The following is a 15,425-nucleotide window of genomic DNA, read 5'->3' as shown; positions in this document are numbered from 1 at the left end:
CTTATCTGCTCAAAAATGACTATGATACAAATCAATTCTCTGTATAAATTTAGAAATCCTCTTTTGGTTTCTTTCCACTTTTTTGTATTATTCCACAGACTACTAAAAACAGCATTAATTCTGCTGGGAAATACAGCCTGTGATAATAGTTACCGAAACAACAAAGTGCTTTTGTTCACTTCTGGGTTGCATAAAATAAGTAAAACTACAGTATATCCAAACTCTAAAATCTATTTTATTTCCTGTCTTTGGTCAAGTGTCCCCAGGTTTTTCTTCTATAATTATTGCCTGTTATTGCATTGTTATTGCCAGTGGCACTGCAACTTTCACTCTGGCATCAATAAAAACACCAGCGTCTACGACTTTGAGCCACAGCTGAATTAGAGGTCTCTGGTTCTCACTGAATCTTTGTGAACTCTGAACAGAAATATTTCAGTCCGTTGCTTAATTCTTGCGCGACAGCCGGTTAAAGACCAAGCGAACTCTCCCAGGGCAGCCCGCGATCCCGAGCCGCTGAACCTACCGTCGTTCCTGAGGACGAGGGGCGTCGGGGGCCCCAGCGCCCGGCTGTTGGTCACCGCGTTCGTCACCACGCACGTGTAGTTGCCCGCGTCCGAAGCCTCCACCTTGGCGATGTACAAGTTCCCGGTCTCCTGCGAAACGAAGCGACGATTGTCCTGATGCACGAACGACGGGTACTCGTTGAAGATCCACGCGTAAATCAGCTCTGCAAGCACAGGGTGTCAGAGGCGTTAGAGCCAGCGCGCACGGCGGCGGGCGACGCTGCGCGGGCCCCAGCCCAAGCCAGGCTGCAGCTCTGAAAATGATTTTTCTGTTTCCTCTGGTTAGGCAAACCAGGTATGTCACAGCCCACAGAATGCTAGAAAGGCCTATATTTCACGAGTTCCCATCATTATGGCTATGAACATAAATTTCCAAACGCGACACTTCCGAGCCTGCACGTGGATCCAACACATCTATTGCTCCTTAAAGTTCTTCCAATCCAGAAAATTAATTTTCTAAGAACCTCACCTTTCTGCCATGAACATTTCAATCTTTCTGACTTTTTCTATTCCTTTTTTTTTCCCTTTGAAGATAGTTTGGAGGAGGATCTGCCAAGCCATGTTATCACACACTGTGCATTTTATTCCCTTGGAATTTCTGAAACAGCAAAAAACTGAACACTAAATTAAGTAGCTGTAATCTTCTATGTGACTAATTGGACAATATTCTGTGTTTTATAACACATCTTTGGAAGTTATTTGAGCAATAAAAAATGACAGAGAGACACATGCCGCAAGTGGTTGCAGAGTTTATAAGTGAGGTTAATGTAATATAACCCTATTACATTTGCCTAAGACTAATGCCCAAACACACTGGAAACACTCGAAGAACTACAGTGAGTAAAGACTGCTGTAGTTTTCTAAGGGAACACTAATTATCCTAAAAAGCATATTCATAGTTAAATACTCTAATGAGTCATAACTGTAATTGACCTCAACTACCATTAGGTACTTTTGAAAATATATTCTGCCCTCGTGTCCCACTGTTTACACATATAAGAGGCTGAATGCAGATTGTTGGCTTTTATTTATTTATTTTTAACAACAGGATTATAAAATGCCTGCTTAGACTTTTAGGAAGATATGATAATTATGTTTATGTGGGAATATCTAATCATCATATTTACACATGTGCATCTAATTATAAGTAACCTCATGCTGATGTCGAGAGGATATTCAGCGCAAACAAGGTAGCACTTCTCAGCTGGCTTATTATTTTGCGCAAGTAGTTTTGTTTTTTTTAAATTTACTCTTGGTGAACAATTAACTTGCTCCTCCAGAAGCATCCAGCAATAGGCAAATAACCATTACTGCTCTGGAATGCATTTACATGCGAGTGCATCTTCACACAGCAAGCTTCTACTAAAATCCCCCAAACTCTGTAATTCTACTACATTTTGCATTGACTGTGGACTGGTGAATTAACCACACCTTCCTCACAAACACAGCACCAGAAGGGATTTTCTGGATCGTCAGTCCCTGTCCTACCCTATCCTTCCTCGCCTGAGGCACTAGCTTGCATAGTGCCATTAACAAATATATTTCAGAAGAAGCAAGCTCTTTGGCTCCTGCTTTTCTACTGGAAGTTAGTATTACTTTAACAGTTAAGAACCCTCTAGTTTCCAGGTTAAATATTTTCATTACTAGTTTATACCCATGTGTTTCTGAGCTGATGACGCCTTTAGCTTAAAGGGTTCTTGCCTCTTGGCTGGTGAGAGCAATCAAGAGCTCTGTGCAAACTCTGCTTTGTCAGCTCTTCTGTCCTTATTTTTAAGACGGGCTTTCCAGTCCTGTCATCATTGTACATCACATTCAAAAAGTTTTGAAAATTTGTGTCATTCGAGTTGAGGACTAGGTTAGAAACCTTGGGTAAGCACGTCACAAGAGAGCAGAAGGCAAACGCGAAGTCGTGCGACACTAAGGAAGTCCGATCAGAGAGAGCACGAAAAGGTTACGATCTTGGATTCTTTCCCACAGAAGAACCCAAGCCAGGCAGAACTAAAGGGGCCCCATTTTTAGAGGGCAAAACCTCAAAACCTCCCCCAGAGCCATCTTCAGATTATACCAATTTTAGCTACACAAAGCTGAGGAACCTCAGATCAAAATCTTGGACATAATAAAGAACTGATGTCAAACAACTCTGCTTTCCTTTCATTGTAACAAAATAACTGTCCACAAAGATACAACTGCTGGAATTACACAGCCTTAGATATTAAGAACAGTCCATTATTGCTATATATTTAAAACAACTGGATAATTCTCTATCATGAGACTTATGAAATGCAAAGTACGAGAAATAAAGCAGACTGGAACATCTAGAAGTGCATTTGCTTGTGTAGCAACATGTAAATAAATACTGTATCATGCTCACTTTGATTTCCTTAGAGATCTTAGTGCAATATTTATGGTTTTTCAAACTTGACGGATTTCTTCTGATAAGGTTTCACATACTAATTGCTCTGTAAGTGACAGACAGTTCACATCCCATAGGCAATTTGTAACAACTGTGTAAACAGACACTTAAAATACAGTTGGAGACAGCTTTTGGTGACTCGGAGTGATTGAAATGTTTACAGAAGTCATAGACAAGGAGTCTTCCAGCACAAAGAATGAATAGTAACAAAACAATTTATGATTCTCTAATTATGCATTAAACTATATAACCTTGAGGGCTGTATTACAAACTTCTTTCTAATTTGGGTCCCTTTTCATGTAATTTTACTTAATTTACAATGCTTTTAATTTCCCCTTTAAAGCACATTCAAATAGGTGTCTCAAACACAGAATATTGTCTGCAGACTTCTGAGCCATGTTTGCAATTTGCAAAAATGAGCAAAAACTCCACCAGCTGCAATCCCACTGACAACAGCAAAGAATCTGGCTTGTCACCCACCGCAAAGCTGTACCTTACACCTCTACACTCCACTTCATTGCTCTGGTGGTCTGATTTTCATGATAGCTCAAAATGAGATGAAGGCTCTTGGGTGGCAAATCTTCACTTCTGTAATGAGTATCAGCAAGGACAGGAGAATAAAGAAGTAGCTTGTAAATGTGTGGTGGTAGAGGATTCACATGCAGTCTCTGCACCCTATGTTATGGAACCACTCAAACCACCACCAGATGGAAAACATTAAATCCCAAATGACTACATGAAGAGCCTTCTTCATCTCTCCAAACCCTTGCTGATGGGTTACTCACACATGGATACTTGCAACACCCATACTCTCAGCACAGTCATGGCACATTCTTTGCCAGAAGAAGGAAAACAGAATTCTTTTTGCCAAAAGAATGCAAGTTTCTGTACACAAGATACTAGGAATTGTTCTAAGTGTCTAGAGCAATGAAGCCAAGATGACAAAGACAGGAAACAGCATGTTAAACCCTGACCCATCATTTGCATACTGCAAGGGAGCCTATGGAAAAGTCTAGCTTGCTTAGATAGCAGGGAAGGTAAAGGCGGGGAGCATGTTGTGCTGGTAACGGAAGCTTGATTTGGCTTTGGTTGAGAAGAAGGGCATGGACATACAGAGCTGTAATCACACCAACGCCACGGGAGCTCTAGTAGATAAAAATACGTTGCAGCGGTTAGTGCTAACCTCTTCTCCAAGCTCCCTCCCCTGCCCCCCAGCAGAGGCCTTCTAGGAGAAGTTCAATCAAACGGAGATAGCATGGTGCATTTCCCATTAATATTTCTGCCTCCGGATTCGCGATCTGCAGGAGAGCGTGACAGACGGTAGCAGACCCAGCGACCCCTGCGCATCCATCTCGGGACCCTCCGACAGCAGAGCCCCGCTCACAGCCCGCCGTCCACTTGGGTTGCTCTTCGTGAAGTTGTAGATCTCACCGAGATCTGCATGGCAGCAGCACACAAAAACAGAAGCCCTTTTCTTCACTGCTTTTACCCCCTTCAGAAACTCTGCCACCCTCCTTGCTGCCCCGGCCATCGCAGTGACCTCCGTGAAGCCCGGGCTACCTCTGTGGCTCAGGAGCAAGTATACTAAGCACAAACACACATGAAGAATACGTTTACAATTATCATGAAGTTAAAATCAGAACCCAAGGCCTCTGCTGCTAATGCATGGCTAAATAAATGTCATGGTTGACCAAAATTTAGACCAGGACGGTTGCCATCAATGCTAGCAATTAAAAAAAAGGTCAATTATTTAAGCCACTTGAATATAGATTTTGGAGTTTAAGGTATGCATTTAAAATTTTCTTATCATAGTCCAGACATACTACTTTCTTCCCAAGATGGAATTTTCTCGGTCGCTTTGCCATGGCAGTGACAGACGAACCTCAGCATGCTGCCGCGGGACGCAGGGTTTGGAGAGGCGCTGGGGGCCGGTGCAGGCCCCGAGGGCCGAGCGGCAGCACGCGTGCGCCAGACGTGAACGGCTCCGTTCGACACGGCGACGAAAAACGAGAGACCCGAGGAGCACGACTTTCACCACTCTGCCTTCCTGCATGGCTTTTGTCTGTATTTTTGCTTGGCAGAGTGCCCAGCCCTCCTGGGTTTGGATTTCCACACTCAGATTCCTTCATTTTTCTGAAGTATTTGATGATAAACTCTATTAAAGTAGTGAAGTCCCCCAAGTTCGATTCCCAGAATACTTTCTGCTCAAGACAAGAAACATAGCTAAAACACTGTAAATTTCGAACCTTAAATGAAATCGAGTTGTGTAAAAATGTTACTGAAAATTGAACAGAAATTCTCCTACGAGTAATTATTATAATTAGACCATATGATTTGCCAAAATAATATTCTCTGGTCTTTTTTTTGTCACATGCATGCTATTTTGTCTTCACCTTGTCTTTGCCTTAAAGAACAAGAAACTCTTTTCTTGATTCTTTTTTTAAAACTCTTTTCCATAAAGACAGGGCTGCCAGTTAAAAACGTCTCTGTAGCTATTATGGGAAAAGCTATTAAAACATCATGATTATGGTTACCATAAAACTGAATGGAACAGTGAAATTTTGAAATTAATATTAGCAAAAAAATGGGGATCATTTATCATTCTTAATAAGAACAGTGTGGTACAATACACTATATTAGTTTTTACAGGCTTTACTGAAAGTTACAGAGATTAATCCAATCATTAATGATTCCTATAATTCATGTATTATTACCTACTATGTCATTCTCAACAAGCTGAGCAGGCGAGAACTGTTATTCAGTGCGAAACAAAAGAACTGCAGCATTTCCTGTAAATGTTGATGTGTAAGAAATATGCTTCATTATGCGCGGCAAGAAACAGATAGGAAATTAAAATTATAAAAAACCACCCCCTCCCTTCAATCCAAAGCAATACTGATGATAATTGTAGTAGTACAGCATTTTGGAACAGCAGTACATATTTCTGAGGCATTTTGAAATGAAAGATGGATTTCATCCTAATATGTTATAAAAAATGACATTTTAAATTCAGATATGGTGAATACTGCTCTGGGAGTGAGGTTTGCACTTTTCTCAATCATGTACTTTCACAAAATTATTACTGTTATTTTATTTTGCAAACGCGATTTTATTTTACATAGGGGAATTGCTCAAGTTTTACTATCTATTTAATTCCATCCCTCTGCTTTCGCCTGTCATAGATGAGCTGCTTTCAGGTACAAGAGACAGCAACAGCAAAGCCATGAAAAAGTTTTCTTCGAGAAAAGCTATTCGCTTCAGCCCTCAGCTACTGCAGCACAACTGAGGTTAACATTGGTGGTAGCAAGGAAATGAATCCAGCATTACGCTCTTATATGATTTAGCATAAATACACATTTCTTGGCCCTCTAAGCGTTACTGCGCGTTGCATTTTGGGTTTCCATCAGAAAGGCCCACGTGCGCGGGAGCCACCCCTTCGGCACTCGCTGAGCTCCAGGCTCAGACGTGCTCGATGGTCACCCCTGCTACTCGTCTTATGCATTCAGACACTACAGTAATTATTTGCTGTATGAAGCCCTAAACATACCCCGTATCTCCCCCTGCCCATCAGTTCATAAAAGCCATTCAAACCTTAAAGCCATATCGAAGCCTAGTTAAGACCTGTTTTCATTTACAGATTTCCACGCAGCACTGTCTCCGCCGGCTCCACTGCTGCGCAGCCCCGTGTGCAGGGCGCACGTGCTGTGGACAGGGCCGGCCACGGGGCCGTGCACGCCGCGGGGCCGGGCTCCTCACGTCGCATCAGCTGCAAACGCAGCAACCTCCGCTGCCGGGTTTGGCAGAAGGAGACCGCGTTTTGCCTCTCTTCATCACACTCTGAAATCTCTTTAATCTCTGAAAAGTAGGCTAAGTCTCAAAGCTGCTGAAATAGTTTGACTGCATGAGTATGCAATCAAACGGAGTGGGCAAAGTCAATTAATGTATTTATCTCTTTGGAAAATTACCTAGACCGGAGCCACTGGCTGCCACGGCAAAGCCTCAAGGAGGGCTCGAGAAAGGCGAGTACCTGCCTGGGCCAGCCGCTGCCCCGGGCAGCCGCCGCCGCCGCGGGGCTTTGCCCCCACGCGGACGCCGAGGGCGGCTGGCAAGGCACCGCCGCGGCGAGGAGACAAACTCCTCAGCCAGCACAAGAAAGCTGCCCTGGATGGAGGGAGGAAAGGAACGGCCCCTGCCTTCGAACGCGGTCCCAACGCAGCCAGCCCGCAGAGCATCAAGGCTAACTGTGCACGCGGGTTGTACAGCCACACGTTTGCTCCAACAGTTATGTTTCAATTCACAGTAAAACTGCAAATAAAGACAAAATCAAAATGAAAAAGTTTGGCTATAACAGGTTATTTCACATTTGCATTTTTCACTGTCTGCAACAAGGCCTGGGTGCAAGATTCATCTACAAAAGAATACAAGTGCAGTACAAACCAAGCCATACTTAGTTAAAGCTAGGTTAGTGACCCATACGGTACGTATCTGTGATGGCATTTTGTGATCGGCTTGAGTGGATAAAGGCTCTGTTGATAGTAATGTTGTATAAACTCCAGAAAGACTGGGTTTTGGTGAACAGTTTGGGGGCTTTTTTTTTTTTTTTTTTAAACTGATTGCTTGCATTTCTTGGTGTTCAAACTTCTCAAGAGGTACTAACAGATCATTTTGATAGTTACAGCAAATTTAGGAAATGATAAAGTGTAACCGATTATCTGATGAGTGTCCTGTGAGTTCATTCCGTATTCTCATCTTGCTTACTAAATTTTGCTGACTGCTCATAGGGGACACTCATAATTTCACAATTTCACTGGGTTTTGATTGCTTAATCAACATCCTTAGTCCCATGAATAACATAGTAAGAGCTGAGAAGGAGGCTTAGTGCATGACAACATAGTGTCTGAGTGCAGTGAGAAAGGGAAAACAAAGGATTAGCATGGAAATATGAATCTCTAGCATTACATACAATATTTTTTGCCCTACCTGTAACCTTTAAGTTCCTTTCCACCTATACCAATTGTTTGTCTACAACTCAGTAGTGCGATCTTTGGAGTTTCCTTGAAAATTCTGCATTCTTTTCCAGTTTTATTCTAATAGTAGAGCTGCATGAATTATGCAGTGTACACATTATTTTTGAGCCTAGCCTATTTCATTGCCCCAGCAGTACTTTGAATCAATTTATTTTCTTTTCTCAAATGATTGCAAAAGAATGTAAAGGAATTAACCTGGATGCAAAAATTACTCAGTAATTCTTCCCTTCTTCCCTTTGACTCTTTGCTCTGCACTTTCCATCACACAAGGCTGGTCAGCTAAATAATATCACTGTTTCTGCACCTTGAATCCAAGCTTTAACAAAAAGAATAATGAATAAGATTAATCTAAAGTTAATAATGTGTTTTTGGAAGAACAATCATGTATGCAAAAGCTGATAGCACAGCTACTCAGTAGTCAACCAGCCAACCACTGGCAAACAAAGAAACAGGCTATCCTTGTCAGGTAGTATGTGAAGTAAAAAAAGTGTGTCCTTTACTAGTATTAGTGAACCAATTTGCATAATTTCCCTATTACATGTAGAAGGGTATGAAATAGCCACTATTCAATATGGTCAGTGGTGATATGGTGACTGACAAAAAAAGCTATCTTATATATTGGAGCATTTGCCAACATTATTTAAGGAACAGTTGTTACTTTCCTCACTGCTACTTACTAAGACCTTTGCAGAACAAAGCGATCAGCTTTTACCAGGGAGTTTAGGAAGTATTTCTATGATAACGAGGGAAACGCTATGTTATTTAGGAGTTTTGCTTGAAATTATGTTAATTTGTAGCTGTTGCGGGAAATATCACTCCCACATGACATACTCCTTGGAACCGATACAAGCAACCAGATCAGAATCCAAACAGGATTCACAAGGTTTTAAAGCAGTATGGTAAGTGGGTTAATATGATGGGAATCATAAAGATATGCAACCACTGAAGAAAACAACCAGACCTGCTGAGGTCATCGCCATCAATTATAACTATGACATCTTTGAGGTTTTTTGAACCTTTTCTTAAAAACTGCCAACAACAATGTTCTACAGCTTCTCTGTGGAGTCTAACAGGGCTTAACACACACCAAAAGCGAGGAGCACCACACTGCAGGCTGCATTCCTGTCATCTCCTAAAAACATACTAATGGTACCTGCAAGTGGTCCCTTTCCAGATCAGGAGGAATACTTGTCCTTGAAAACATAACCTGTCTGTGTGCTTGCTGGTGCTGGTTTGTGGCCACAGAACAGCTGTGTGGTACAGGTATACACATATGCATAAAAATGCACGTATACTCTTTCCAATGTTACCTGTTTTCCATACTCCTTTTATTAATGGACAATGCAAATGTACAAATTGATGGCATGTGCATTAATGAGCCAGAAACGTATAAGAATGGCGAAAATGAGCAGATCAGCCAAGGTTTGTGTCGGACTCATCCCTTGGGTCACCCTTACAGCGACGACACTAGGGGTTCGCAAGGGATGCAGCGCCGTGGTTGCTTCCTGACTCCTCAGCCCCCCGCTCACCAAATGCCCCACTACGGAGAGCTTGGCACGTGGGTAATTACAAAGGTGAGAGGTCTTCATTACATGAAATCCAATCAATAACCGCCTTTATCTGTTCCATCTCCATTTTTCTGTATCTCTAAAATAGTTAAATATTTGATGGCTGTACATAATTGACCTAGCTTATCTCTTACAAACAGAGCCCGTGCCCAGTCGATGACTAGCTATGCCAGCTGCTATAGCAACCGTAAATGTTAATGACGCCTGTACCGTGCCATTTGGGATGCTGACAAATCCGTACCTTCAAGCTCCCTCGGGGAGAAAAATCAACAGCAGCCTTTATCTCCGACTGAATGGAAAATATCATGAGATGGAGAGTCCCATGTCATTGTGTTTATTATACGTAGTTAAATACACAAAGCTATTTCTAAAACATCTGATGAGCAGCAGACTTACCCTCCTGCCCCCACACCAATCTAGCATATAAACTGACAGTCTTGGAAGAAATTGTATACGTTTTTTGTCTGACAAAGTTCATAAATTGACTTACAAAAATTTACAGCTTAGCCAAAAAAACAAAAACACAGATCACTCAAACTCAACCCATATTTGTCAACAGGGCTTACGATACTTTTGGTGAGCTAGCTTCAGCAGTTACTGAACTTGGTGCACCTTCCCCAGGCTTGCACTTCAGGCCACTCCATTTCATGCACCTCTAGTTTAAATGTGAATTTTTGGAGTTAGGCTCAATCCAGCACAATTGCTCCTGGATCAACAGATCTGCGGGGCGGGCAAGGCCAGCCCAACCCCAGGTGCAACTCTGAAGTGCACCAAGGGACAGCAACACACTGTAAACTCAAAAATGGATGGGTTGGCGGACCCACCGGCACACAGGAGGAGGGAGTCATGAATTTAAAACTTATGTCCAGCAAGGGAACTTTGTGGGAAAATATCAGGCCATGCTGGAAGGAACCACCACCGTCAACGGCGTAAAGGTGTAAACTGTAGCCCAGCACAGCTGTGGCTGTTGGTTTATGGTGAAATAAGGATTACAGGAAAATCTTATTCAGTATGCAATGCAGCGTGCCACGTAACTATGTCTAGCCAACTTCAAAAAAGCAACAGTGCACGAAGCACTCATAAGTGGATAAATAACTCTATATTTGCTATAACCTTTACCTCTACTAATCATGTAACACCGCACTTCTGGGAGCAAGGAGTCACACACTTGCTCTCCTGTGACACTGATTTAAGTCAAGATGATTTCACAGCTTTTCCCACTGAGCAATGTATACAGCTGTATGATGCTCTCTGCTTTTAAGCTGATTTCAATGAGGAAGTTCTGGTAAAAAAGAGTAATAGCTTGATACAGTCCAGGGAGTGGCATCAACATCCTTACAGGGAAACCACTCATCTTAGCCTGCCAGCCAGAGACAGAGCACCTCGGTGGCAGGTACTGCCCGTAGTGAACAGAGACGAGAGAGAAAAAAGATGGGCTGGAACAAAGGAGAAAGGGGACTAGCTGCTAATTACTTAGGGCCAAACAGCAAATGAGAATAAATATGCTTTAAGCTAGTCATGTGTATAAATGACACTTAAACTGATTTTTAATTCTGCCCTGTGTTTTTGCACTGCAAGATTTAATCATTACTTCTATTTTCCAAGCTTGTTACACATAAAATGCTACATATATCACCTTAAGGAATGACTCAGATTTAATCTGCCAGTTTGTTTTCCTTTTAAAGTCAATAGAGAGTTAGCCTAAAAATCTTCTTTTATACGCTTGCATCAGTAAAGCTAAAGGTCCCTGGGCTTGTTTTAAAACATATTTCAATGTGACCTAGCTAATCCTTTAATACCAGCTTTCACTACCTTTGATCAGCCTCTTACTGTAGCTGTAAGAGATTAGATCAAACCTTTAAAAAAAGGAAGTTGGTTGTGGAGAATTCTCTTATTGCAGTGAATTAATATTATGAACAACCCCAAGGTTGAAATACCCAGCAAAACAGTAAGGGTAACATGTCCTTTAGGGGAGATCTCTGCACAGACAGGTATTTGCAGGTGCTATTTAATGCTGTGTGACCCTCCTGTAGTATATACTTGTAAAAAACTATTCTGCTTACATATTCAACAGATAAGCAATGTTTTGCTATGTACCAGCTGTAAACAACGTTACACTACTAGTCTGTAACAGCTCCTCCCTTTCTCTTTCCCTGATGATTAAAAAAAACCTCCAAACTTTCCCTAAGTTGAACTCTTCTACAATTCTGTTTTATTTCAAAGACAGAAATTTTTTTTCTTTCAAATAACAGATAGATTGTGGAATTATTTTCATACAACATTAAAGTTGCGTATTTAGACATACGTATCAGATAACAGAAAATGTCAAAGTTAAGGCTTTTATAGCAACCATATTTTATTTTCCAAGAACAAAATATTACCTCAACAGGAAAGAGTGATCGAGCAGTCAGGACTACTGCCTTCAGTGAAGTTGTGTATACACCCAGGGATCTGCAGAACCAAATCTGATTGCTAAAGTGGAGATATATTAATACTGTGCTTGTGCCAACAACTTACTTTCTATTATGATCATCTCAAGAGACTCGCAAGCAGATCAGGCTCCCTGGTCATTTTTGACAGCTCTGCTCCAAACAGTCAGTTACGCTTTGGATTGTTTGGAGGATAAGGATGGTTGCAATAGGGTTAGAAGATGGCTGGGAGCTAGACTCCGATCTCTGATTTGTTTTATATAGAGATCACGAGACGCTACAACTTTTGATAACTGCCTATTGACTGATTCCTGTCGGACGACAGATCTCACTCATCGTTCGCCAACCCCTGGCTATTCCACCCCCTTTCAATACCATTTCAATCTTCATTTAGTATCAGCCGCAGTTTAACAAGGGAATAAACCACATGACTAGCTTGCAGATTATTTCTTTTTAAACGTGTCATGAGCTGTCACTGATAAATAAAATATCCATTAATGTCATGTTCCTTATTATTTCAATATTTCCAAGGTCTTTACTTGAAAGACGAGCTTCTTGTCTTGCAGCTCTCCTGGAAGCTTGTGAGATCCCCGCTGGGGCATGGGGGGGGGATGGTAGGCGTTTGGTGGGAAACCCACCGCCTTCAGCGGGCTACTCGGTTATTCGTGGGGCAAGTCACCGGGTAGTTAGCAGGCGCCGTGTCATGGCTCCCGATGTGAATGCCGGGCCCCGGGAAAGGTGCGCTGGCAGCCGTGAATCGTTAGTTCACGTGAAGAGCTGCAGCCTAGGAGTTATTAAAGGTAACAGCCCGTACGGTTCCTGTCTAAATTATACACGGCGGGGCTACGACACCAAGCCTGCCCAAACAAAACAGCCATAGGCATATAGACGAACGGGTACCACAGGAAGAAGGGAAAATTGTAAGTCAATTTGCTCTCTGATTTTGAAATACATCATCGATTTATAGGGCCGGATCCCTCACTTGGCATAAACTGACGTAGCCCTGCTGACCCCACGGGTGATAAATGATATATGCCCGTGGAAAATGGGGATCTGTGTGCCTGTGCCAAATTCTGCTCTCACCCATGGCCTTATTTTGCAAGTCCTGCTCACAAAACTGACTCCCGCTGAAATGAGGCAGAGCACATGCACAAGCAAGGGACACAAGCTCAGCTGCTGCAGTTAGCATAAATCTAAAACGAACTTGGCATTTACAGCAAATGTTATTGCAAATATTTGTAATTTCACAAAATTCTGAATTAAAACAGTGTTGTACATCCTCTGCGTCCCCAGAACTGCTGTCTGTTAAGCTGATGGACAGACACCAAAGCAATGGGAGAGGATAGCTACAAAAGAATATTCCTCCCTCCCACATGAGGAAAGATTATATCTTTCTCCTTTATCCCTAAATATGTTGATAAACTCATACACACTGAATCAGCAGTTTTAAAGAAAGTATTATGTCAGATTAATTTTAATCTAATCCATTTCTATCTCCTGAGAAGCTTTTTACTTCTTGCTCTTAATAATTTAAACAGTGACTGTGGCATAATATAAAAAATAAATGATGGGAGATGCACTTTAAATGGAAGCTACAACTCTCAATCGCTTCGTATTTAAATGAGGGCTTCACAAGCCTGATTTTAAGCTGAATGTGCCTGCTGAGCTGCAACCGTCCCCCCCGGGACGCGAAGGCAAAGGCGCGCCGCGAGCTCACCCGCTCGGTCGAGGAGAAGGGCCGCTCGCTTGCTCGGTTCGGACTCGGGCGCAGCGCGCAGGAGCGCGGCACCACCACGGCGCCTGGGCTGGGGCTCCAGCCGGAGCTGCGCCGCGGTGCTAGGGGCAGCAGGTCTGGGGGAAGCTATTCTCTGCTCTCGGCCTGAGATAAGTCACCTGGAGGCTTTTAGAGCCCAACGGAGTATCCTTCCAGTAACCGCTTCTGAAATGTTGATGCTTCTTTGGAACCTGGAATTTAACTAATACGTGACTTCTGAGTGGCCACTGTTAACATGGGAAATTGGTAATAGATTCAGACATTTTTGATGCAAGACCGTTTACTCTCAAAGTGTATTTGATGACACCACATACGTGTGAAATGAAACACAACAGGCTCCTTGCTTAGAGGCCCATGATCGGCACTAGCTAAGCCCCCTCTCTACAAACCCCTCTCTTTTAGGGGTTGTTATATGTGATTGTATAAAGTTTCCCTGAAGCCTTCTCATTCCCCCCACACCTGACACCACAACTCTGCTAAAAAATACCCAGAGAAACCCTTTTTGAATTCCATTTTTCTATTCCGCAAAAAGAAACATGATCAATGTTTGCATTTGCCCTGAGGCTGAAACGACACCTAGGAGCTTCCGAGCCCCAGCCCAGAGAAGAAGCCTCTACTTTGGCATTTTTCCGTTTGTCAGGAAACTGATCTTTCCCTCGGCCATTCACGTCCACAGCATTCACAAACGGGCCGCACGCAATACCCTTTAACTCCTCTTCCACGAGCAGACAGCTGCAGGGCTTCCTGCCACTGCACGCACCCCACCTGTGAGCACGTGCCCCGCTGCTGCTGCTGAAGGCAGGGACGTTGAAAGCATCGCTGTTTAGTGCTAATGCAAAATAGTCTCAATAATAGCTATTTTTTCTTTTTTTTTTTTCCAAATCCCAGCCACGTGGGAACAGCTCACCTGCTCCCATCTTCACTGCAACCTCCAGAGCGACCCGTGCAAGGCTGCTCAATGACCCAGCAGTTTGACAAATAGTTAAACCAGCGAAACAGCATTACTCCTAGCTTAGCAGAATTTTTGCTTGGTTTCCTAGAGAAATGGAACTTTTACAACCATGTCTATCCATCTGTCAGACGGTCTTCTCTAAATTAACTTTTCACTAATCTGAACCAAATCTGACCAAGCAGTAAAGACATATGAAGACATTAAGATAGGAAAGTTCTCACAATGTTCATCACAATCCCTAACTGAAGAAAGAGGAAAAACTTTTAATGCCTCAATAAGGAAAAGGCTGGGATAGTTCAGCACTTCTGCAGTCTCCTTGGCAAGGGGCAATTGGCCAGTCCTGGGCACAACAAATACAGAGAAGTAATAGTACTTGCCTGATCCAACTTCCCGCTCTTCTAAAGGTTTCACATTAACGTGAATTAGCCGTGTGAGAAAGATCTGGTACTGAGAAGCTGATTTAAGACCTGCAGTCACATGTGGTTGAAGGATCTTGATCAAAACCATTCTGATTTGGTCATCTAGACACTCCTGGCATCGTGTTTCAGAGCAGGCAAAACAGGTTAATGCCGCTTGGACAGAATGAAAAAAATCACTGTTTTTAGGTAGATGTTAGGTGGAAATGTCCTCCTTTCCCCAGCCTCTTCGGCTATGTGTTGTTTCTGGAGTAGTTTCTTCTCTTTACATTACCTATTTCAC

The 15,425-nt window shown here is 42.6% G+C and overlaps 1 protein-coding gene across 1 annotated transcript in view; it reads right to left on the bottom strand.

The window, feature by feature from the left end:
* The window catches only part of LOC106497361 (contactin-4), a 344,686-nt gene that overhangs the window by 91,104 nt on the left and 238,157 nt on the right, over positions 1 to 15,425 (bottom strand). Inside the window, exon 7 of the mRNA XM_013958278.2 lies at positions 524 to 727. Within this exon, the coding sequence (XP_013813732.1) occupies positions 524 to 727 (204 nt within the window). The remainder of the gene's footprint in view (positions 1 to 523; positions 728 to 15,425) is intronic.

Source organism: Apteryx mantelli, chromosome 12 (assembly GCF_036417845.1).
Source record: "Apteryx mantelli isolate bAptMan1 chromosome 12, bAptMan1.hap1, whole genome shotgun sequence".
NCBI classification, from domain to species: Eukaryota; Metazoa; Chordata; class Aves; order Apterygiformes; family Apterygidae; genus Apteryx; species Apteryx mantelli.
The sequence above is the reverse complement of the archived record's forward strand: the minus strand, read 5'-3'. Positions and strand labels throughout refer to the sequence as shown.